At 37.7% G+C, this 26167-nt stretch overlaps 1 protein-coding gene and 1 long non-coding RNA gene across 3 annotated transcripts in view; one reads left to right on the forward strand and one right to left on the reverse strand.

Annotated features, from left to right (window-relative positions):
• LOC117282636 overlaps window positions 1-1828 on the forward strand; it is a 5707-nt gene extending 3879 nt beyond the window's left edge. Inside the window, exon 2 of the long non-coding RNA XR_004513454.1 lies at window positions 905-1828. This is a non-coding gene — a long non-coding RNA (uncharacterized LOC117282636). The remainder of the gene's footprint in view (window positions 1-904) is intronic.
• LOC111868551 (endonuclease/exonuclease/phosphatase family domain-containing protein 1) overlaps window positions 1405-26167 on the reverse strand; it is a 36110-nt gene continuing 11347 nt past the window's right edge. Inside the window, exons 4-11 of one of the 2 annotated variants that reach the window (XM_023859295.2) lie at window positions 20048-20195; window positions 17896-18148; window positions 17471-17522; window positions 13659-13766; window positions 9747-9878; window positions 8928-9072; window positions 5914-6054; window positions 1405-2491 (exon numbers count right to left, since the gene is read on the reverse strand). In XM_023859295.2, coding sequence (XP_023715063.1) covers window positions 2328-2491; window positions 5914-6054; window positions 8928-9072; window positions 9747-9878; window positions 13659-13766; window positions 17471-17522; window positions 17896-18148; window positions 20048-20195 — 1143 coding nt within the window. In that variant the 3' untranslated portion in view covers window positions 1405-2327. Of the gene's footprint in view, window positions 2492-5913; window positions 6055-8560; window positions 8794-8927; window positions 9073-9746; window positions 9879-13658; window positions 13767-17470; window positions 17523-17895; window positions 18149-20047; window positions 20196-26167 lie in introns of those variants that run through there. The other variant, XM_033753093.1, reaches the window with a different exon arrangement.

The raw sequence follows: 26167 nt of genomic DNA on the forward strand, positions 1-26167 counted from the left end.
TTTGGGATAGGCGGGGGGTGATTTTGTTGGATTTCCTCGAGCCTGGTGAGACTGTCAATTCTGAACGCTACAAGACGATGCTGACTAAGCTGAAAGCCTGCATTTCCCAAGTCAAGCCAGAGAAGCAGACAACCTTTCACTTGCAACATGATAACACTAGACCCCATACCAGTTTGGTGACCACCGCGCACATTGCAAAGTTTGGCTGGACCTTCCTACCACATCCACCTTATAGCCCCGGTTTAGCACCTTCAGACTTCCATCTCTTTGGGCCTAAGAAAGATGGACTACGTGGGCAACACTTTCCAGACAATAATGCTGTCATTGCAGCTGTAAGAAAGTGGCTAGCCTCTGCTGGTGCAGACTTTTACGGGCACAGCATAAAGGCTTTTGTTTATCGCTGGCAAAAGTGTGTAACGAATGGCGGTGATTATGTGGAAAAATAATTGTAAGTAGCTGAAATCTTGCTCTATTTAACTGCGTTATTATGCTTTCTGTATCTGTTGTAGTTTTCATTAAAAAATATAGGAATTATATATGGAACGCTCCTCGTACTTCTGCCTGGAATACTGTCATGTACTGCCCAAGGCTGAAACTAAGTTTCCGCCTCGTGCCATAGCAGTACACACCAGCTCCAGTGCCCTTATTTATCTTGGAACCATCTGTTCAGCTCCATGTTTTTATAGCAGTATAACAAAATTTCACAATAAGAATGAAACGTCAATTTCTCTTCCTGTCTCAGTGTTTCACACACCCAGTGACTTTCAGTCTTGCTTAGATTTGATGTTAGAAGTACCTTAGCATGGTACTGTGCCATATCTGCTCAAAGCAAGAACTGTGGTCACAACAGCCAGTCATTACTAGGCAGCAGTTTGTAAACAACACAGGAATGTTTTCTGTGCAGTCCGTACTGATGCCTATGCACACAACAATGGAATATGTCATGTCATCACTAAGCAACAACTGCACTGCAACAGAGGAATGGTGTTTTCTATGCAGTCCACGCCAAGATGTTATAAGCAATACAAGTTAGCAGTCAGATAACTGCTGGGGTTCAGCTGTTGTGAGCCACTCCTGTGAGAAGCTGGTAGCTCAGGCAAGGGACAGTTTGGGAATGTTTGCTGCTGGAAGCTGCTAGTAAGCAATAGCTAGTGAAGACTGTAACATACTGAGAAGACCTGGTGTGTCCTATAGTGATTTGTGAAGTGTGTATAAGAGTGACAGTATGATCCTTACTTCCAGTTATGAATTGTAGAGTTCAGTAAATCTGATTACCAATCCAAACCCCATCGACAGTCACTCCATCATGTGATAATATCTTCCTTTTATAGTAAGCAGGCTATTCTTCACTGTTGACAAGAAAGAGCCTGTATTCTTGGTATTTAGAGCATAGAGGCATACAGCTTAATGCTATAAACTTTATTTTAACATATAAAATACAAAAGGGATGGAAAATCTCCTGTATGAATGGTTGTGTATATGAGCATATAACAAATCTGAAAGGAATAGTTATCAAAAGGAATGGGATTATGTTTCCCATTTTATACAAATATACTACCAGCATGACACAAAGATTACAATTAGCAAAACCTACTATTTACAATAAAAGACCAACCTGTCATTACTGATATGTGTGGTAATTCAGTTTTGTGACTCCTCTTACAATTATATACATGTTTCATGAGTAAACATAAGAAAAACCGAGGATTCTGCATCTTTCTCCAAGTTTTACAAAGTAATAGTTTCTAACAATTTCCTTTATAATTATAAACCAAACTATATTTATATCAATCCTCATTGTTCTAGTGCACTAAGTACAAAATTTAAAGCAATAGATAGACCACAGATTGGGAAATTCCTTCCCACTCATTCCTATTCATTCAAATTTTCTTTTCAGTAAAACATCCAATAACAGCTCAAATACTGAGCAACAGCTACTTGTATACCAGTACTCGATAAAAGTCATTATTGGAAGTATTAAAACATCTTTAAAAAAATAAATAAGTCTGCCTTCATTAACTTTCATTTATATAACAACTTCATAGGAAAATCGTCAGTACAATATTACTAGCAAAGTGTTTCCATAGTATGTTAACTTCACTTAGTTTCTCATAACATAAATAACAATTTCAAGTACATGCCACATACAATAAAAATGTTTTGTACAGCTTCAAAAAAGAAATCCCAACATTAATTTTTCTTGCTGAAATTGATAATTTCAATAAAATCATTCAGCATGCTGACCATGGTATGTTATCACATTCCTGTTGGACTTGAAGCTGGAGACAATGCACTAGAACAAATGAACACCATACCACATAATGGTGTCACTCTGGATGATGTGTTCCATTCGGAAGTACTTTCTCTGCAAGAACTGGTTCTGTGTACACTTCACACCACACTGGGCAGTGCTCACTTGCTGAACCTCCCCACATCCAGCCTTGAGGAATAGCAAGGTGATTCAAACCCTGTCGAACCACGCCACTCACTCCTAATGTAAGATAATCAATCACACACACATAAACTGCGGGGGAAATGGGAGTTCTTCTATTTAGTAACATAAGGGCCCATAAAACACTAGAAGGAAAATTCTTTATTTTATTAATTATACTGCAACTTCCTATTTACCAACACTTATTAGTTCAATGGTAAATATAAATGGACATGATGTGTCAACTGCAACTCTCCTCTTACCTGAAACTCCATAGTTTTATCTGCAAGTGAACTATACATCATTTGTCAACAATATTGTTTAATGCACTGGTTCCCCAACTAGGTGGCACATTCCACAGTGGTGCACAAAACACTGAGAGTGATGCACAAAAAATTATGAGAATGCTCCAAAACTGAACAACCAACAGCAGGCAAAATTCTGTATATGTTGCTTACCACATAAAATCCATAAAAAGCAATTCATTTTGCATTAATTATACAGCATGGATGTCTTAAAATTAGGTAGTCTCAGAATTTGATTGCTGCACATATTTTTAATGGAAGTGCCTCCAGCGCACTGTTTTTAATTGTGGAATGACTGTTGGCAGCTTAAGTATGATTCACTGTTTTCAGCAATACATTTCAAAATAGCAAATTTGCTTTCATCCAGATGTCTTAAGATTATTCTAACAGTGGGTATGGGTCAGTCAGCACAATAGTGCTAGGGACATGCCAGTCATATGTACTGTTGCGAGGGTACAGAAGGAAACACATTCTCCAGCTTACACTGCAGTTGACAGTGAAGAACACATGTAAGCCCCAAAAAAATGCACTGCATGGATTTTCTCTAGTTGATACTTATTTTAAGGGATACATTTTTGCTTTGTGTCTAGAACACCTAGAACAAATAAAAAAATATGTCTTGAAATTCTTGTTATTCTTATTAAATAGATTTTTAATCATAGGCTTTGTGGCAAGGAGTGTAAAAATCATTCAAAGAAGTGCTAAAGTTTCTTGTTCCCTCTTCAATGTTAAATACAACTTGAGTTTAAAGAATGGAATTAAATTATAACTGAATCAACAGGTCTCGCTCAAGGTAACACTTCTGTCAATTTATGTACTTAATACTCCATTTGAGGAATGGCTACTTTCTTTATGGAGATGTTCATACTTTCCTATAAATGCACTGTTATATTTTTAGCTATGGTTTCAAAAAATATTTTTATAATTGTACACATTATTTCAGCTACACCACATAGGACCCCAACTGTCCTTCCAACTAGGAGCCCTATGAACCTTAAATCCACCACTTATTACAGAACCAGTGCTTAACAGTTCCCCAAAACTAAATTAGTCATAAATCTAACTATTTTGTATTTTTATGCTATTCTAGCACCAGCAAATTCATACTCTGTTACCTGTACAGGTAATGAAACTGATATTGTTCCTGAGTTTCTGTTACTCACAGGTATGTTACATGTGTTTGAAGAATCATATTGATTACCTTGTTACTAAATTGAGTTCGTCTTGCTTTATCATGAGAACAGTTAAGCCTATGATATCATTAAGTAGCTTAAGAATGATTTATTTTGCTTATATACATTCTATGATGACATATGGAATTATCATCTGGGGCAGTTCTTCACACATGACAAGACTTTTTATGATCCAGAAGAAAGTTATAAGGATTATGATGGGATTAAAGAAAAGAGATTCATGTAGAGACTCTTTCAAGGAAATGAAAATTCTGCCTTTGTATTCGCAATACATATATTCCTTAATGCAACACACTATAAATAACATGCATTTGTTTACAAGAAATACGGAGGTTCATAATATTGGTACCAGACAGAATGTTAACCTATTTCCCCTTGGTACTTCTCTTACTAAAGTTGAAAAGGGTGCATATTATTCTGGTATAAAAATCTTCAATCATCTGCCTAAAGAGCTGAAACAATTATCTAATAACCAGAAATCCTTTGAATGTGCCCTAAAAAGATTTTTACATGCTAACTCTTTTTATGCATTAAATTACAAATGTACATAAATTTGAATGCTTAACGTCACATTTTAATATAGTTAGTATGGGAGATGTGAGGGGTTGTATTGTGGTTACTAGTGACTTATGTCTGTTAATCAGGATATTATCCTTTTGCCTCGTATTGTTGTATGTGTTAGACAGTTAATGTGGGTGATCGTGGTTGTGTGGTTTGTGTTACTTTGTATATGTGTTTGATGACTATTTCCACATCCTGGGTCTGTTCCCTGTATAGATGTTTATGGAAAGTGGAGGGTGTGTATGTATGTATATAACGAGTCCTGTATCAATGTTTTTTGATTTATGGGAAAATGAAATAAAGAAAGCATTTAATTATTTGGGTAATCTGAGTGAAATTGTATTAATTCTAAGTTTTTATAGTAATGCACTTTTTAAATTATGTTTAGTAATTACAATTGTAATAAGCCTCTTTTTTTGCTTTTTTTTCTATTGCCTATGTTACTTGACTAGTGTGTGTATTATTATTATTGTTATTATTTTAGTTGTGTGACTTATGTAATTTATTACATGTATACATCTATTAATCAAAGGGACTATTTCCACATCTTAGGTTTTTTGCCTGTATAGATATATGGAAAATAAAGGAAATGAATGAATATCAAAAGTTGTGTGTGATGAGCTAGTAGTATTCAAAATATTTCACTGGCATACACATGTACATTTATAGACCTGAACTGCTACTTGAATTTTAATTTTTTTTAAATTAACTGACCTATGTTTTACTGAGAGACAGCCAGGCATAATCACTATATCTTTTATTTCATTCACTTGACATTTTTGTGAACCTGACATTTATCACCATTTCAGCGGCCTCCGTAGTCTAGGGGTAACGTTCCCACCTCATGACTCAAGGTACGCAGGTTCAAACCCGGCGGAGGTCGTGGAATTTTTAAGGGCGGAAAAATTCAGGGAACAAGTCCTCCGGGAGGGACTTTAAGCCGTGGGTCCCGTGTCATAGCTTTACGGCACGTAAAAGTACCTCATGTCCCAAGGGGACCACTGAGCGAAATTCAGGACATTTCCCGCCCAACAGTAGTCTCTAACGCCTCTGGTAGATGGGGGAAGCATCAAGAGATACCGCTGAGCCAGTAGAGGCTGAACTCGCTGGCTGAGTCTGGACTGATGGCACGCACCAGTATCGGTAGGGTATAGAGCCTGGTAGAATATCACTGGGGGACGTACAATAGACCACTGGTCGCGGTGCATGGGGAAACCCACCCCCTCCAATAATAATAATAATAATAATAATAATAATAATAATATCATCACCATTTCAGTGAAATCATGTATCCAACTTCAACATGACAAAAATAGATCTTTACAGCACAACTGTTTCAATCTGACAACCCTAAAGACGTTAATTTCAGAAATCTAAATGACCCAGGTTTATTTTTCTCCTTACCTATTAAGTAATATATTACCTGTGAACTGCAGCTGGGTTTCTGAGTTGAGAAATATGTTATCTGAGTAATGGCATGCCTGGGGGTCACTGCTACAGCCATAAGAGTTCAAAGAGGTTGGAATGACACTCTTATACTGTGACCTAGCTATTTCATTTTCTCCTGAAAAGCATTTAGATAAAATTACTTTCTTCCATACAGAAATTAGCACCATTAAATTTATGCAGGACATATATTTAGAAGCTCACATTTACGTTTCATACAATACATTAAAACAAACATGCTGACATTATTCCAATTACAAGAATTACTGTATGAGAGTTCTATGTTACTGCAGAATCTAAGTGACAAAATCGAACTCCTCTAAGTTTGATCCGACTTATTTGGTATGATTAAAGCTGTAATAAACTAAGTTCAATTACTAGTCACAAATGTACAAAGTCTGACAAATAAATGAATCTATGTTTCTGGACAGCAACTGGAAATACTGGCAATCTTTGGCATGCTGGATCACATGATTATATGATTCAGTAGTTCTCTGTAAAACTGTTTCTGAGAATCAGTTTACTTTAAGACTGCAGTTATGTGTTTGATTTATGCAATGTTTTCTTTATAAAAATCCATTTTAAGTTGGTTACTCTAATGTATAACCATGGCACTCTGCTGCAAGAAGCTGAGATTCTATACAGTATGTAATGCTGATGAGTAAGGTGCCAGAAAATGACATGTTCTAGTGATCTGTCTTTATCAGTGCATAACAAAAGATTTTCATCACACATAGTTCTGTAAATGCAACACAGTATTAGTGACTTGTATTAAGTGGAATTCTATATGTGATCAATTATTAGTCACTTAGAATGGACATGAGATTTGGTATGTGGAATGTAAGAAGTGTGTAGTGGGAAGGTTCACTCATTATAGTTGTGAAAGAAATATCAAAATGTAAGTCAGATTTACTGGGAGTACAGGTCACATGGTAAAGAAGTAGCACCAAACCAGCAGGCAAATATACATTTTTCTGTGGAAAAAAGAATGATAATCGTGAATTAGGTGGAGGTTTTTTTGTATGTAAGAGAATCATATCAGCATTTAAGAAGGCAGAGTCTGTTAGTGATAGGATGTCGTATATAATACTAAGAGGGCACTGGTGTGATATTCTGAATGTTCATGACCCAACAGGATAAAATTGATGACATTAAGGACAGCTTCTTTGAGGAACTAGAACATGTATTCGATAAATACCCTAATACCATATGAACATTTTTTAGGAGATTTCAATGCCAAAGTAGGTTGGGAAGACATTTTCAAACCAAAGACTGGGAATGAGAATTTCCACAAAATTAGTGATGATAATGGAGTTACAGCAGTAAACTTCACCACATACAAAAATCTGTCAAACGTACAATGTACCTGCTTCATAACATTCATAAATTTATCTGAACATCTGCTGGAAAGACTAATAATCAAACCGACCATATCTTAATAGACAGGAAATGGTATTCAAGTGTACTGATGTCCAATCATTCGGTGCAACAGATTGTGATACTGACCACTATCTGGTGATGGCAAAAGTTAGGGAGAGACTGGCAGTGAGTAAACAAACAATGCACACATTTCATACGGACAGGTTCAATCTCAAGAAATTAAACAAGGTAGAGGGTAAAGAACAGGATCGTAATGAAATCTCAAATGGGTTGGAGTCACAAGTTAGTCAGCTGTGAGTTGCAAGTGATCAGTGGCAGTTTGTGGTTGGCTGTGAAGAACCTCTGTTGTTAAGAGCCATTACCTAGCAACAACTAGTGATGACAGAATAACAGACAGAAGACTCTGTGTGTGCTGTAGTTGTAGTTATTTGTAGTGTAAATTTGTGAGACTGCTATAATCATTTGTAGTTATGAGTTATAAGCATCCATTAAACCCTGTATGTAGTCACTAACACACGACAATATTATGTTTTATAACTTCTCCCATCAAAATTATCAGGCCTAAAAACTTTTTCGTTTACGAAGTAGTGATGTTAGACCACTTCAGTGTTTTAGGTGACATTTTTCCCAGGTGAGTTTTCTGTCTGTGATGGAGATTAAACTGATCTGTAAAAAGTTGCAGAACTTCATCACCAATTACAGCACTGGCAACTTCAGTAACACTATCAGGGATATCAATAAGTACATTTAATATTGCGGTTCTGAGAACTTGCTCATCACTCACTTTATGTTTTATGTCAAACACATTCTAATTCATCATCAGAATGAATATTGGTTTCAGATGAAAAACTTTCATCTTTGTGTTGTGTGATTCACTGTCACTTGCTAAAACTGGATGAAGTCACAACCATCTAACTGATCTGGTGGTAGCTACATCAGTGTCCAGGTCTTTGTTTCAGTGCTGTCAAAATAAGAGACATCAGAAAACTGATCTGCATAAAGTTCCAACAAATTCTGTTATCAGCTAACCTTGCTACACAAACCCATGTTCCATACTGCAGAAAATCATAGAGCAACAAAGGGAACAGGGCAGAATGAATTCAGTGTTTTGCACTATTACGCATCTAAGGGCTTGGACTGTGAGAGGTCTGTGTTCTGGGAACTTAGAAGACTGAATGGTAGAATAGGTGTGCATTGTAATAACATGAAAATCTTCAGATTATTCATATGCATTCATGCACATATATCTGGTTGCTGGTTTGGCTTGACGCATTTATTCACTCCGTTCTCCATCTCAGGTTCAGGTCTATACATGCATTTCCACCATTTTTATTATACATTTTCCTATTATCTTCCAGTAATAAAACCTGATCTCTGGTGTATATGCAGTTGTGGTTATACTGATATAGGCTGACCAGTGATTGTGGGTAGCAAGTTCTAACTGACCCAACATAACAGGTGCCTCCCACCATTTCACCTGGGGATGGAAACAGATCCAGTTTCCAAAATGCTGTTCTTTAGAATACCAGGTGATGTACAAAGTCCAAAAAGCCAGTAATCCCAAGTGTTATACATCACTATCACAACCCTTCACAATAAAAAATCTGATACCTTTGTTTTGTGATAGCCCAGTGAAGTCACCAAGAATGATGAGCATATCTGTCTGCTTCACATGGCCTTGCAAAATATCCTCTATGTTATAAATATCACTTTTCTGTATTTGCATATTTAACAATGATATTCTTAAATCTTCAACCTAAGAAATGAAACAAAACCATTACATCAATCTTCAATCATAAGATACCATAACATACAAAATTCATCTTTACAGACCATGTGTCACCATATGGTAATGGACCCTCTCTGTTTTTACTGGTTTTATGTTATAATACAGTGATTCTTTTAAAAGTCTTGTATGCTGACTGTAGTTGAGGCTGCACTCAGATTTTGATGAGGATACTGCACAACCATGCTGGCAATCTTCACATTAAAAAAATTAAAATACAATAAATTGCAAGTGTCGTATCAAGCTATTTTTCACTTCATACAGCACTTCTGAATAGAACATCACAAGAAATCAATACTCTAAAAACATTCATGGGTTAATTTGAAAAAATCAAAAATCTAAAAAATGTTCCTGTGTTCAAATCCCTGATAATTTATTGAGCACTGCTGCAGATTTCACACCTCCTTTCCTAGAGGATAAATCAGAAAGAAAATGGCAAAATGACAGAACAAAAATATTTGTTTTCACAAATCAGTTCCAAAAGTTGCCCCCCCCCCTCCTCACCCTACCTACAGAATGTTCAGAACTATCTGAAACAGAATTTTATATTTCTTCCAATCATCTCTCTCACACTGCAATGAAAACAAGGTAGCTAAAGACATCTTTGGCCATAAGATATTGTACAATGTGTAGTTCAATCTAACCTCAAATGCTGCAAGAACTGCTTCAACTTTAGGTGCAGAATTAGGCAGTGGTCCTGTGACACAAAGCTGCTTCATTGCTGTTAGTTCCACTTTACAACTGGAGTCATACAAAAAGCCAAGACCAGGATAACCCTAGAAAGTAAGCCATAAGCAAAAATATGAGCTTAAAACATATCTGTCCAAGTTTTAATAACATAAAACTAATCCTATGGATCAGAGTTCCTCTTCAGAAGCTGACAGCCCAGAGTGTGAAGAAATTTCTTACCTTTCATGAAACCAGAACGTTCATAACTGTGTTCACAACAGCCCACAAATGGCCCCCCATCCTTAGAAGGTTGAATCCAGTCCACTTTACATCTTATTTAATATCCATCTCAACATGTTTGCTACCAGCCTCTCAGTGGGCAATTTAAACACCAAACAAAGGGTTTTTAAATATCAGGGTACTTCTAATGCATTCATTGGCCAGCAAAATCCAGAAACAATCTACTCATAAACTATGACAGACAGGAAATCTGTCTGCATGGATGGCTGTCTGACCTAAGTTAAATACAGTAATCTACATATGGAAAGACTTGTCCAAGCACTGGTTGGATGTGGGAGTGAATGTGTTAATACTATTCTATTACCCATTGCTAGATTTTGTCCCTTCAGGTTTTTTGCCTAAAATTGTGTATGTACACCTAATCTTTGCCACGCATTACAGGTCCTGCCCATCCTACCCTATCCTCCTTGAATCAAGCATCTAAATATCTGGTGACAAGTGTAAACTGTGAAATCCTGAAATGTAAAATTTAACTCTTTCCACCCTCCTGTTACACACACACACACACACACACTCTCTCTCTCTCTTCCCCCCACCCCTACGGGCTGTGTTTCACTGATGCAACAACACATGCAAACAGTCCAGCTGGCTAAGCACTGTATTTTATCATTACTAATATCATTATCTCCATAATACTTAAAATCCCATATTCCTAGAAGGCAAAGATTGAGCTGCTTTAATTTAATCATGAATGTATTTTTGATTTGTTACTGTTGTGGCACACGGTAGTGTAATTGGTTGAGGCACTATGCTACAAGCCAAAAGGTTGTGGGATCGAATCGCAATGTCATTGCATTTTTTTCAATTTACCCAATCCTTCCAGCCGCATTATGGCCCTGGGGTCGACTGAGCCTCTAAGAGAAATGAGTACCAGGAATATTCTCGGAATGTTCTTGGGGGTAATGGGTGGCCGGCGCGTAAGGCTGACAACCTTGCCGCCATCTATGAGCTGACTGTCTAGAAAATGTGAGAACCTCAACATCTCACAATCCAATGGGCCTCCACAGCCTGTTACAGGGATAAGTTTACTTTACTTTTACTGTTGTGCCCACATATTGAACTCTGCCACATTTTTTAAGGTTTAATAATTACGTTCATGACACCAGCACAAAGTCTGTTCACATTACAATGTGAAATTATTCAAAGAAAAGAAAAACTTAGCCAAAAATACCAAATCTCAGTAACACAATTTCTGAAATACTATACTTACACAGTAACAACATACACAAAGCGGTCCTGTTGTCTAGAGATATTTTCAGAAAGGGCTACTTACAATACACAAATTTTATCAAAAATAACCAACTTCTCTCATTCTTCAATTGTCAGCAGAACATCATAATCACCATTATACATATAATTCACCACTAAACAACAGAGATACCTTTCTTTCAGCCACAACATAACCCACCACAACAGTCACATGAATAATTCAGCTTCAGACACAAAATAAAAATAGGCAGACACTTTATAAATTCCACTAACAGTTACTGTTCTGATATTACCACCACACATTCCATTTTCTTGGCTTGTATTAATGCACAGCCACAAATTATTCTGGTCTCAGATACAATAAACAGGTGGAACTTTAGAAATAAACTGTTCCCATCCCAGTTACAGTTTCCACAGATCACCCCCCACCCACTGTATACTTAATGATTTCAGCAAATATCCATGCTATAAACACTGGAAATTTGTTTTTTCCAAACACTGACAATTTTATACTGACTGAAGCACAGGTATAATCTTCCACTGCCAACCAGTGGAGTACTTCTTAATTAGTACTATTTTCTTTATTGCTAGTGGGTGGGACTAAGTCCCTTGTACTGCAGCCACTTCTGGCCTATTGTACCAGCCCCAGATGATAGGTGAGGGTGATTGTGGAGCAATTGCTGGAATGAAGATTGGCAGGGGAAACCGAAGTACTCGAGAGAAAACCTGCTCCAGCACCACTTTGTCCACCACAAATCCCACTTGACCAGAACCAGGATCAAACCCGGGCCATCGTGATGGGAAGCCAATGATTTTTTGCTTCTATATGTTATGGGCAGAATCATGACAACCCAGCAATCCTTTGGCTTTGTCTTATTACCAAAATCCGTGAAAGTGTATGTATATCAAACACAGACCAACTGTCTCACTACAATCCAATAACAATTCTGTCTTCCTTGGCAGTATTTATGAATTTATGTTTTCACAAAATAAATTAACACCACTGGTACAGACTAGATGATGATGTAGAGCTTTGAGGACTGGTGATGGTCATTAATTAATTTTAAGATAGTACCTCAGTTCTCTCTTAGAAGAAAGGAGTAAAGAAAGAAAAATTCCCAGTATGAATATTTCTACGACCAAGCCTGTGACAAACAAATACAATACACCAATGTCACAGTTCTGGCTATTTAACATGTTCTGGTTTCCAGTATAATCCTCATCATTGTTCTAAAATATTTAAAACAGAAGTACATAAAATGTTCTCTCCATGAGATCCATGCATATCCTTTTGTTTCAATATTCTTGGGACAAAGGAATTTTCCATTCATCCTACATGTTACAACCATTTTATTATAAGTCTTCCTATCCCATTATTAACATCAAATCATAGCAATGCCTTTTTTGTCTATACTCAACATCATATTACAAGCTGACAACTATTTTTCAATGAGCATAAATTCCTACAATAACAAACATATCTTCCGAGAAACCTTAAAAGAATAATTTTCAATGGATGAATCCTGTTGTGTTAAATATATACATTTCTTTATTAAAATCGATCACAACACAGCAACAAAGCCGAAATACTGTTAAACATCGACTGCTTTGTTCTTGTGTTGTGACAGATGTTAATAAAAAAACTTAAAATATGAAATTATAAACCAACAGAGTTATTTCATGATTAAAACTGAATCTCAAAGAATGCAAACCTTAATAACGTCACTTGAATGATGTGAATTCAAGGACATGCAATATTATTACCTAGCAAGGTGGATAAGCAGCAACATTTCTCACTTGTATTCACATGATACTAGAGTTTAATCTTGGTCAGGACACTGACTACACTGACAGATTTCTCAGCTTTGTCTGCTTTCCACATCTTTCCAAGTCATTACTCACTAATCACCCTGCCATTTGACACTATACAGTCTGAGCTACTGAAAAGATAATTAAACAAATCATAAATAAATAACGTGACCATATCTGTCCCTTACACAACATATTCTACCAAGGCTGATGACATACTTGAACTAATAAGACAGATGATAAATTATAGCTGTGCTGTTAATGAAATATCTGCAAATTCAAATAAGTGTTCCATTCACCTAAATAAAATATTCCTATTGGAGTAGGTCTGGGCAATGAGGAGGTGTGCCAGCATCTCTTAACCTTAAGACCTGTAAGGTGTTTCTCCCAAGAACCTGATCACTGATCTTATATCCGTTTGTCTGAAACTCACTTATGCTCTTTTTTCGTCTATTTCAGCACTGTACTGATACATGCAACACCAGGGTGCCTACCTGCTATGTACACTATATATCAACAATACACCCAACACTTCTGAAATATCCTGCATTTTGGAAATAATAACTGACCTTGTACTCTGCGTCGGAAACTTGCGGCAATGCATACTGCCATTCTCTCTCATTCTCCTTCCAGTCTATCACCCGGCGTAACGTTGGACAATTTAATTCATCACAGATCTACAGATCCAGACATCCGCATTAACAGAAAATGCAAAGGAAATAAATTACTACACAGCTTTAAATAAAGCATGAGTTAATTAATTAAAAAGCCAAGTAAAAAAACCCAGTGGAAAGAGTCCCCATTATCAAACTTTACCCCTTTTAATTCCTGTGAGAGAAAGGAGGAACAATAGCAGTTACCATTAAGTATTTACATATTTTATGTCTGGATAGGGATGATTTAAGTCGATTTTTCTTGAATAATGCGATCTTCTGGGATGTGGCACCGTGTAGATCTTGTGTGAACCAACATTTTGGAGGAAAGTATGGCCTCCATCTTCTGGGTAGAAAAATCCGCAAGCGAGGAACCAGTGTGAGCAGATGGCTGCTGGCTCCTCACTTGGGAATTTTTCTACCCTGAAGATGGAGGCGATACATTCCTCTGAAATGTCAGTTCATACAAGATCTACAAGGCACCATGTCCCAGAAGACAACATTCTTCATAGTCACCGCTGTGAAAACCTCAAATCTTACATCACTGTTTCTTCTTTGTACCATGCATCAGGAAAGGGTAGTCTATGCATTACACTTTCAAATTCATTTTCTGAGTCTATTTTTTCTTACTTATCCCTGACAGTAAGTACTTTGTCTTTCATCATCTTGTTTTAGTTTGTATTTTATATGTATATGCATGTACGTGTCTACACACTGTGTCTCAATAAGGTACCAGAACAGTTATTCAGGAATTATTCTGATGAAACAGGTACATATAAAATCAATTTTTATCAAAAGGATAGGTGTACTTACCACTGATTGAAATAATAAAAGTAAATGCTTACTGAGATTCTAGACGTCTCATATTTATGAGTCTCTTCAGATATCTGTCTAAAAAACATCAACACTGTTCATAGCACTTTTACTTTGTTTCCTCTTTTACTTATTCCCCATTACGTCCAACCAGCTTTGTTCCTTTTCATTTGTTTGTTTTCAGTTTTCTAACAGTGCCCATACCTGTTTTATAAATCTGACCTCTCTACATTTCTTAATCAACCGTGACATGCAGAATCCTTCTTGAGAAGCAAACAGTCACTCAGCTAGTGAAGAAATTCCCCTGGCACTGATACAAATTCTGAGACAACTGAGTTCAATCCACACTCATATTTCATATTTGTTTAGTGTCTATTTTAATACCATCCTCTCATAAATGCCAAAGTCTCCCAAGTTACATCTTTCTTTTGGGTGTTCTGAATAAAATTGTATACAATTCTCAGATTCAACATATGCCACATGTTCCACTTATCTCATCTTTCTTCATATCATTAACACTGGTGAATATAAAATTATGCAATTTTCTCCATTCTCCTGTTTCAGCCTCTCTTTTAGGTTCAAATAATTTCCTCAGCACTTTTGTTTCCAAACAATATTCCTCTCAGTGTGAAAGGCCAAACAATATATCTTACTTAAAAACATACCAGTCTACTGTTTTTCTTCTTTTACTGTAAAAACACTGTCCTATCACTCCAACAATTTCCCATTTCTTCCCAGCAGTCCCTGCTTGTTATTCTAGTTTTCCCATTAATCAAAGCCATTCACATTCTTTCATCCTGCACTTTAGTATTTATTCATGTTAGTTCATATTCTATGCCTTTCCCTGATTATGTATGCAGTCTGTCAACCAATGTTTTAACATACCGACAGACTATTTAACTCTTAAATGGGCATGCACACATAATTATGTGTAAATATAAAGGCTCTAAGGAGAGTACACAAATGTTTCCTAACTTCAATTCGGCTTAGTCATATATAGTATTGTGGAAACCTCCCACATTCTAACACACAACTTCACCAGTCTAACAGACAACTCCCACCTCATAACAGCATGAGGCAATATTTATACATCACTTGAAGTCCAGCCCTCTGGAGACAAACACAAGCACTAGCCAATCAGCACTCATAATCGCAGCTCCATCGCCAGCTCCGCCCAGCGATAATGCTATAAAAATGTGGGCCTCCAACTGTCTTGCATCAGTCTTCATCCGTCATATGCTTCACTGCAAGTGCAAACAGCAACACAACTCCAGCTAACAACCCTGTGGATCCAGCGCACCTCATCACTGAGCTCCACCAGCACATGGCCTGCCTCCGACCAGTCCCAGCAGCACACCATGCCTCCCCAGCTATTTTCATACACATTGACCTCGAGAAGTGCACCCACACCTTCCTTCAGCAGGACACAATGCACTGGGCTTTGGAGCCCACCCTACAGTGACCCCTACCAGGTCCTGTCATGAAGAGAGAAGATGCTGCGACCCTCATGCGCGGTAGGCATGTCACTGTGTCAGCCAACAGGGTCAAGCTGGCCTACATCCTAAAAGAGACCTACCGCGGGAACAGCAACAAACCCACCAGCCGCAGCAACCCCAACCACAGTCCCCTACAAGAACTACATGGTCCAGGTGCCACATCCATTTTCCTGCTCGCCTGAACATATGAGTATCAATCTCCATGAGGGGGGAGAGTGATGTGTGAACCTCCCACATTCTAACACACATCTTCACCAGTCTAACAGACAAAGACAACTCCCACCTCATAACAGCACAAGGCAATATTTATACATCGCTTGAAGTCCAGCCCTCTGGGGACAAACACAAGCACTAGCCAATCAGTGCTCATAATCGCAGCTCCATCGCCAGCTCCGCCCAGCAGTAATGGTATAAAAATGCAGGCCTCCAACTGTCTTGCACCAGTCTTCATCCATCAAACACTTCACTGCAAGCACAAGCAGCAACACGACTTCAGCTCTCCAGTATCAGCGCACGCAATGAGGCAGCTGACTCTACCAGTGCGTATCATAGCACCTAGCCCGCTAGACCCACAGCTATCCTGCCAGTTCGTAACCATCGAGCGGCCGTAAAGGAGAGCCGGGCTGCTACAAAGAAGACACCGGTGAACAAATGTCCCTTTTCAGGGCCTGCAATCTTCACCGTCACTGCCGGGCTGCTACAAGGAAGACACAGTTGAACAACGTCCCTTTTCATGGCCTGCAATTTTCACCTTCACTGCCAGCACTCTTCAGGCAAGCTTCCCACTCTGAGCGCAGTGAACATTTGTTGTTATAGATTCAAGTGGGTGTCTGAACAAACATTGACATCCCACGGTATTTTTCTGGCCTTTAGAACATTTGTCATATGCTATCCTTGGCTATTTAACAAAATTATCTTCCAGTTCCAAACTTTCTGGGTCTACTGAGGAGTAATGCAGCATGACAGTTACAAAGATAGAAGACCTATGTGCAAAATACACAAGCAGCACTGAAAATTCACTGCTTATCTCTAATTTTATTTATAAATTGCTGTACCATTCTAATATTTTAGATGTAGATATATATGACTAAATTTTGAAAAGTTGTATATGACTAGTAACCAAATCATGAATATTATATCTTTTAATAACTGGTTCAGTACAAAAGGAAATTTGACCATTTACTGAGTAAACTATTTTCTGTACTGGATGGTATTCTTATGCTGAACACTGTAACGAATACTTGCACTGTACTAAAGGCAGGGAATTTCTTGAGTAACTATTAGATTCCCAAGTAGGGCTCTGCTTTATGGAGTTCATTAATTCATTATGTTTATTAAAATTTTGAAATGAGAAACAATCCTTATTCTTGTAGCAAGAAAACAAACCAATCAAAAGCTTAAGTGAACTATGCTCTGTACCTGTTTTAGAGAGGCAGCATCTACAATTTCTTGGACAGCAATCACAGAAAACCTGCAAATAAACAAAAAAACAAATGAAACAAGTTCTAAAACAGTATTCAACTTTCTATTTTGCTGGTTTTCACACCCATGTCTTTAGCCATAAGGTATTAAACAGGAATCAAGGAGAATGAGACAGGCAGGGCAAGTAAAACGGATGAGATGAGAAATGCATATATAATTTGATGGAAAATGTGAAATGAAATGACTACTTGGACAACATAGGCATAGACAGGAAGATAATATACTTGAATACTTCTCTGGGTTCATTACAATTTGGATATTAAATCAGATCTTGAAAGAACATGGTATAAAAATGTGGACTTTATTCATCTGGATCAGGATGTACAGTAGTTAATGTTAAGAAACATGACACTGAAACTCACCTATTTTCAAGAATTGTTCGACATATAACTTCCATAACACCTGGGTTTTGTACTTTCTCTACTGTAAAGTCCTGTAGATTCCATGTGGCAATACGTACAACTGGCTTTCCATTACGTTCTCCATGAAAATCATCCTCTAAAACAGGACGTTGTGAGTATGCTGATAAGAGTTCAAAAATATCTTTTTCTGGTAAGTATCCATTAGTTGATACATTTTTCAGTGTTGCTGATGGTACTTTCCTAGCTTCTGGAACTGTAATGGAATTAAAACATTAAATACATTGTTTAAAGAAACAATAATCAAAAAAACCCTAAACTACTGAACTTAACAAATGCATTTACATGGAATAATATGGTTTTTCTCAAAAGGGTTAATCACCTGACTCTCCTACCATCAGCCTGTTAGCCAGAACCTTACCTGTCATCTGCCAACAAAACATAGTCTAGCACCATTGCTACAATGCCACATATTACAAACACAGACACAAATTTCATACAGAAAATAAATTGTTTAAATAAACTTATTGCCACAGGAGATACTCAAGATGGCTCTTTTTGCTGCTAAACAAACTTTATGTCCACTGAAACTTGACATTAGTTTGAATTCACTGGCCCTGACAGATGTAACTGTTTCAAGAATGCTGTGCTTAAGTTCATCCAATATGTGGTGTTTATTTTAATACATCCCCCTCCCCCCCCACACACACACACACAGAATCACAGAAATTAAAGTACGGATACCTTGCAGGCTACAATTTGCAACTTATCGTTGTCTTCTAACACCTCATTTAAAACATTACTGCAACTGAATAAACAGGAGTGTGTCCTGTAGCATCATCATACATAAAATATCAAGATGTCCTCTCTTCTTCTGTAAAGTTCTCAAAGAGGGCCATAGAATGTCACTGATGTACCACTATGAATTCACGGTCTGCTATTTGTGCAGCAGTAATGACACATAACACATCTATCTTTGGATCATGAAGGGGTACTTCAAAAGTGCATCTTAGATTAATATTGCTCCAGTACTCACTGTTCTGAGCACTGATACATCCACCAAGATGAAACCAAGCTTCATCACTAAAGAATGGAAGTTCTGGATAAATAACAGTGTCACATACTGCCCACAGATACCAGTTACAAACACGTTTTCCCTTGCAACTACCTTCTTCCGTTCCTAGGACCTGTCCAATTTTATACAGCAGTAAATGCAACCTTTCAGTCACCCTCCACAGTGCTCGTCAAAATATGTGCTAAGTGAGCTAATCATGTCAGGAATTTGCAATACAAATGCTTTAATCTGGTTCCCATTTCATTAAGCTTTTTCTTGGTTAGCACAGCACAGTCTAGTGTATTTCTTGGCTAAGAAAGACTCTGTTAAACACTTTTTTTGCCAATTCAAAAATTACTAATGAAGCTGAAACTCAAACACCAAGATATTTATGGTGAAACCTTCTTTTACAGGATTTATATGATTTTTCATGTATCATACTGAAAAACCTGCTACCCAAGCATGTAGTTCACCATCTCATTTCCTACTTTCATAGGTATTTGAAAGATCTTATGAAAACACAAACACACAGAAAGCTGGTAACTACCAGCGAGTCTTTTACAGGTGCAATGATAGTCACACAAGATACAGTTTTCTTCTATACACAGTTTTTTAATTTAATGTGTCATAAATCACATTTCTGGCACCACAATGATATAACTTCTTGTACAAAGGTTAAGAAATTCCAATTTACCACATCATTTTAAACTGTTTCATTTCAGTCCTTAACAAAATTTAACCTCTCAAAGCATATGAGATATCACAGTTTGTCCATCAAACTATGCCTTCAACAGCATAATTGTGATTAAGTCAATCGAACGATGCATGTGAGGAACAGCAGTAAAAATTGCCAAGTGAGGGCAATGGATGAAGGGTGTCACACTTGAAAGATTAGGCAGAGTTCACCAAAGGTTTTACTGACCCACTCTCTCTCATTAAATGCTACTGTAAAATAATTATTCTGATTAACACAGCATAAAACAGATGAGATAAAACTTAGCATCTATCAGTCTAACATCACAAGGTTTAAGATGATTCCCAGAAATAGAGTATTGGGCCCCTAGGCAATTCAAAATGAAACATACCCATCAGGTAACTTACCATTCATAATAAGCTGAGATGAATTTTGAGACACTGTACACCCCACAGCACCATTACTTAAGCCAACAGCTGGAGTAACACCAGGAGCATTTCCTGCCAATAAATGTGGGCGTAAAGCTCCCAGACGCCACTGGCTGATCCCTTTTACCTGAATAACAAGATAAAGCTCATCTTAAACAACAGGGGACATTATTTATCTTTATTTTCTAGTATGCATGATTTGAAGTTCTCATGTGCTTTTCTACCCATATGATGGAAGTAAGATACTCATCCAAAATATCAGTAATGATATACTATGATGGTACATTCCAGAAGACAGTAATCTTTATTTCTTGTACACCCCACCAACATAAGTCACACAGATTAATCATTTAATCACCAATCACTAATCATTTATTCACCAAAAATTTCAGTTAATTCATCCTTAAAATCATAAGCTGCGCACACCATGGCACTGTCCCATATGAAATACCTATATGGTTCTCTTTCTTCAGTAAACTGATTAAAAAAGTAGCAAAATTAAATTTATGCAATGTTCAGAATTTGTCATTTCTTCATTAAATATTATTACATTAATTTCCCAGCATTAGCTGCATACTGCACTCTAATTTTCATATCACATTGTGCCCCTTCATAAAAAAAAGAGGTAAAGTTGTCCCTGGCATATTGGAGAGTGAATGTATGTGGTGCAATCCAAAAGTTCCCGAAATATATTAATAAAAACTATTAAATCTTACCTAGATCTTATTCTGCACCATCACCTTCAAAGTAGTCCCCTTGGGAGCGCATACACCGATCCCAGTGCTTCTGCCACTTTTCAAATGCATCCTGGAAGTCTTTTTTTGTTAGGGTGTGTACTACCGTTTGCGTTTCTGCTTCAATTTCCTCAACTGTATCAAATCTGATTTTCATCTTGGGAAAGAGAAAAAAGTCGCATGGAGCTAAGTCTGGCGAGTACGATGGGTGGGGAACAACTGCCATCTTGTTTTTAGCCAAAAATTCCTGAACAATGTAAGCCGTATGCGATCGTGCATTGTCATGGTGGAGTACCCAGTCCTTCGTGCGCCACTTCTCTGGACGTTTTCTCCTCACGTTTTCCCTCAAACGCCTTAGAACATTGCGATAGAACTCTTTATTGACTGTCTGACCAGGAGGGACGTACTCCTTATGAACAATCCCGTCAATATAAAAAAAACAGATCAACATGGACTTAATGTTGCTCGTGACTTGTCGAGCTTTTTTTGGCCGAGGTGAAGAAGGCCTCTTCCATCGTAACGATTGCTGCTTGCTTTCAGGGTCATAGCCATAAACCCAACTTTCGTCCCCAGTGACAACCTTCGAAAGAAAGTTTGGATCCTCTTGAAGCTGTTGCTGAAGTTCCCTGCAGACTTCCAAGCGATGCTGCTTCTGTTCATTTTGCAGCAGTCGTGGCACAGTCTTCGCCGCAATCCTCCTCATGTTCAGTTCCTCTGACAAAATTTGTTGACATGTACCCTAACTTAGTCCCAAGGTGTTACAGGGGTCTTGGATGGTCAGTCTACGATCTTGCAGAATCAGATCCCTAACTTTCGTGACATTTTCTGGTGTTTTGCCCGTTGACGGCCATCCTGAACGATCGTCATCATCAGTCAATGTTCGGCCATTTTGAAAACACTTATACCAGTTGTAAGTTTGTGTCTGGCCTAAACTGTTTTCACAAAAAGCTTGCTTCAACATTTGGTGCGTTTCTGCAGCGGTTTTTCCAAGTTTGAAACAAGACTTTATACAGACATGCTGCTCTCTCAGGTCAGCCATCGCAAAACCGCAAACTCACGGAAACACAACAATGGAAATACGTTCTTCAACAATAAACCCAACCACTCAACTTGACGCCGCTTGCCACACTGATTCAAGAAGGATGTGTGACAAGACACCTAGCGGTATTTCGATGTACTCATAATCATTCGCGCACAAAATTCAAATTTCGTAAACTTTTGGATTGCCTCACTTATACAAACACCTTTCTCCTTTCTTGACCCTGGCAATAGATGGAGGTGAGTGGTCAGTTTCATGCCCTTGCAGCTTTACCCCCTCCCCCAGGGGGAAAGAGCCCCTGGCACCCACTGCATAGGAGGCTCGGTGGGGCCCAGAGTTTGTCTGGATGCTACGAAGAAAAGAAAAATCATGCACTGCCAGGAGTAGAACCCAGACCATCCAGCATGTAGCCTGTCACTATACCAACTGAGCTATCTCCACTATTTTTGTGCTCAAACAATTAGATGTTATTAATTCATTCACTGTAGCCTCTTGTTACTTATGGGTGACTGACATTTGAATACCATCACCCCCCCCCCCTGATAATACAAGATATCCATAGAGCGGACACAAAAAGGTTTATCACACCTATAGTAAGAGGCATATGGAAGTTCACAATGAGACAGAACTGGAGGAAAACCACATAACTAACTTCATGAAGCTGAACCCTTCTTGAGAAGCCACCAGTCACTCAGCTACCCAAGAATTTCCCAACATTTGATATAACCTGAAGGTTCAGTACAGTGTTCACAAGCGCCCTCCACTGGCCCCTATCCTGAGCCAGATCAATTAAGTCCATACCACCCCATCCTATCTCTGTAACATCCATTTACTATTATCTACCCACCTACATTTAAGTCTTCCTCGTGGTCTATTTCCTTCTGGATTTTCCACCAAAATCCTACAAATCTTCCTCTTCTACCCATGCATGCTACATGCCCTGCCCATCTCATATACCCATACTTGAAGGATAGTACAAGTTATGAAGATCTTCAGTGCACAGTTTTCTTCAACCCTCTATCATTTCATCCATCTTTGGTCCAAATATTCTCCTCGGCACCCCACTCTCAAACTCCCTCAGTCTATGTTCCTCCCTTACAGTCAGAGACCAAGTTTTACAGCCATACAAAACAACAGGCAAGATTATACTTTTGTACAACATAATTTTTATGTTTCGAGACAGCAGATGAGAAGACATAGGATTCTGGACTGAACAGAAACAACCATTACCTGTTACAGTCTCCTCTTAGTTTCATCCTGAATCAAAATTTGATTTGTTACTGTCATTCCAAAATATCTGAACTGTGCCATATTTTCAAAGGATCCACTGGCTATCTTTATGCTAGGAGTTTTCATTGCCTTCTGGTGATGGGACAGCAACATATAATTAGTTTTCTCTTTGTTTACTTCTAGACCAACCTCCTTACTAGCGTCATTTACAGTTTCTGTGTTTTTCTTCATGGTACCTATGTCATCTCCCTACACATTTACATCATCATAGTAGACCAGCAGCTAATGTGTCTCAATTTCAGTCCCACCTAGTTCTATTTGACTTTCTGAACTGTATATGCTAAAGCAAAGTTGAAAATAAATGACAACAAAGCATCTTCTTGTTTTGTACAATATCAAACACATGTTTACCTATATGAACTTTAATTTAGGTTTAATCTGAACACATCTTAATCAGCATAACTAGATTCATGGGTACCCCAAACTCTATGAGAATACTGTAAAATACTTCCCTCCCAACTGAATCATAGACTTCCTTGAAGTCACTGAATAGTTGATGTACTGTCTCAATACACTCCCACTTTTTCTTCAGTATCTGACAAATGCAAAAAATCTGATCAGTAGTTGATCTCTTACATCAAAATCCACACTGATGATCCCCAATAATTTCATCTACTTATGGACTTAACCTTGAAGGATATTGGATATTATTTTGTATGATGTTCATAACAGTGATATTCCTGAATCATTATTAGTCACTGTTATCGCCCTTCTTGTAAATTGGTGCAATAAGACACATTCCACTGATCAGGCAATTCTTCCTTACTCCAAACAGAATGAGTTTATGGATCTCAGACCCTAATGTTCACCCCATGCTTTATTCAGTTATGCTGAAATTTGATCACTACCTGGAAATTCACTTTTCAACTTTGCAATAGCAATTTCAAACTCAAAAGGAGTAGGCTCAGGTAGTAATAGCTCAGCTGTATCTCTATCTGCCTAATATCAATGATGGTATTCAATAGCTGAGAAAAGTAGTTCTTCCATCTATTCAAGATACTGTGGGAATCTCCTAGCAGATCATCATTCTCATCCTCATTGTAAAATGAAGTTCCAAGATAATTAAGATGTTGCTTACACTAGCACTCCTTGAAAATACATAGAAATACTTGTAAGACTCAAAGCTGCCTTTTGGAATTCCATCCTCATATTTTCAAATAGGAACTATGAAGCAAATTTCTGGCAAAAGTTGAGGAAAGTGAATTATATTTCTAACAACTAGAGAAACTAAGAAATTTCATGATGGTTACAAAACTATCAGGAAGTCTGGAGGGAGAGATCTGGAGAGGAGACCCTACGGAAAATGTGAACAGCTGTAAGGCTGTCACTGAGAAACTCTTTAAGAACTGTTCAGTATATGTTTATTTAATTCTGTTGAATACACAATGCAAGTAACCCAAAAATCACCAATCACAGGAATGTGACTCATCAAACATGATTAATTTGTGAGGACACAAAGACACCAAAAGATAACTGTGTATAGAATATAAGTCACAAAAAGAACAATTCTCAATACAAATACATTAACGTTGTGTATGTAGTGAAAAGAGAAAGGATCACTCCAGACCTTTCATATGGATAGCAACCATCCACCTGCATCTGAACCACCTGAACCTATGTTTATTTCTCACTTCCTTGAAAGTTGATCATGTATATTCTCCACCAGTATAATGCTATGAAGTAAGCTGACTCTTGTCCACTGAAGTCAGTTGGCAAATACAACACCCTAAGCAGACTGGATGATTTGCAGAGAAGAAGGCAGCAGTTATGATCAAGTAAAGAAAAGGATGTTTGGAGGTGATGGTGGTGGGTAATTTTACAAAGATTTCAGTACTGCAGATTATATACCATCAAATGCTCTAGAATAAATGAATAATGAATCAGGAAGGATGTGGAAGGAGGTGGTCATGGCATAACAGAGGTACTATCCTGGAATTTGCCTGGAAGGGTTAAGGAAAGCCACACAAAATGAAAAACTGCAGTCAGGTTACATGGTGTCATGGTCATGACTCAAACTGAGCACCTCCTGAAAAGCCACACAAAATGAAAAACTGCAGTCAGGTTACATGGTGTCATGGTCATGGCTCAAACTGAGCACCTCCTTAAAACAAGTCTACAGCATTACTGCTAGACTACCTTATTTCATGAAAATGTGTAAAGATGCTTCATAGGTAACATGGGGATTTTCTGCAAAATGTAAGCTCTGGCTCAAGACCATTACACACAAATTCCTGAAACTACTTGCCTACCTATCAAATTCTCTCTTCACAGTCTGATAGCAGAAGATTTTGATACAATGTAAATGTTATTGTAATAACTACTAAATATGTAATGGTGAAGATGTTACATACTGAATTGTACCTCTTGTAATTCCACACTGAGGAGCCAAAATATCTATTTTTTTCAGGCTTGTTTCTAATCAAATGCCAACATCAACTCTCCAGATAGTGCACGTCTTTTTCAGTTTCTCCCTTTGTCTAGCACTGATCATGTTGTTCTGAACAATGTAATATTTCAACATATGGCTTATAAAGATTAAAAACATGGTATAAGTGGTAGGGAAAATGATAAGAAAGACGAGATGGAATGGAGAAGAGTGGTAAGATACATGCCTCCGACACTCTACCCCTGGGAAAAACACTCTGTTACTAACTAAAAACTTCCTTGAAAGATTAATATGGCAAAAGCAATAATTAACAAGAGCATGATGATGGTATTCAGTATACAAAGGGGGTTATCTGATGGCCTGCCACAAATCCTTCAATTGGTCAAGAGGGAAGAACAAATGCTACTCATGTCATGCACATTTAGACTCATGGCACAGCAGACACACAACTAGCCTATACACTTAAAATTTCTCTCCAGAATCATCCCAATACAAACTGAACAGCAACCATGAAATAAGCTTATGTGTTACATGCCTGTCTACAATACTCCCAAGCCTCTGTTACTGTATTACACATTCAGTCACTGATGTTACATCTTGTATCAAAATGCTATTCAAGAGTTACATGCTGAAACAAGTGTCATGTACAG

This window comes from Cryptotermes secundus, unplaced genomic scaffold (genome assembly GCF_002891405.2).
Source record: "Cryptotermes secundus unplaced genomic scaffold, Csec_1.0 scaffold330, whole genome shotgun sequence".
Taxonomy (NCBI): domain Eukaryota; kingdom Metazoa; phylum Arthropoda; class Insecta; order Blattodea; family Kalotermitidae; genus Cryptotermes; species Cryptotermes secundus.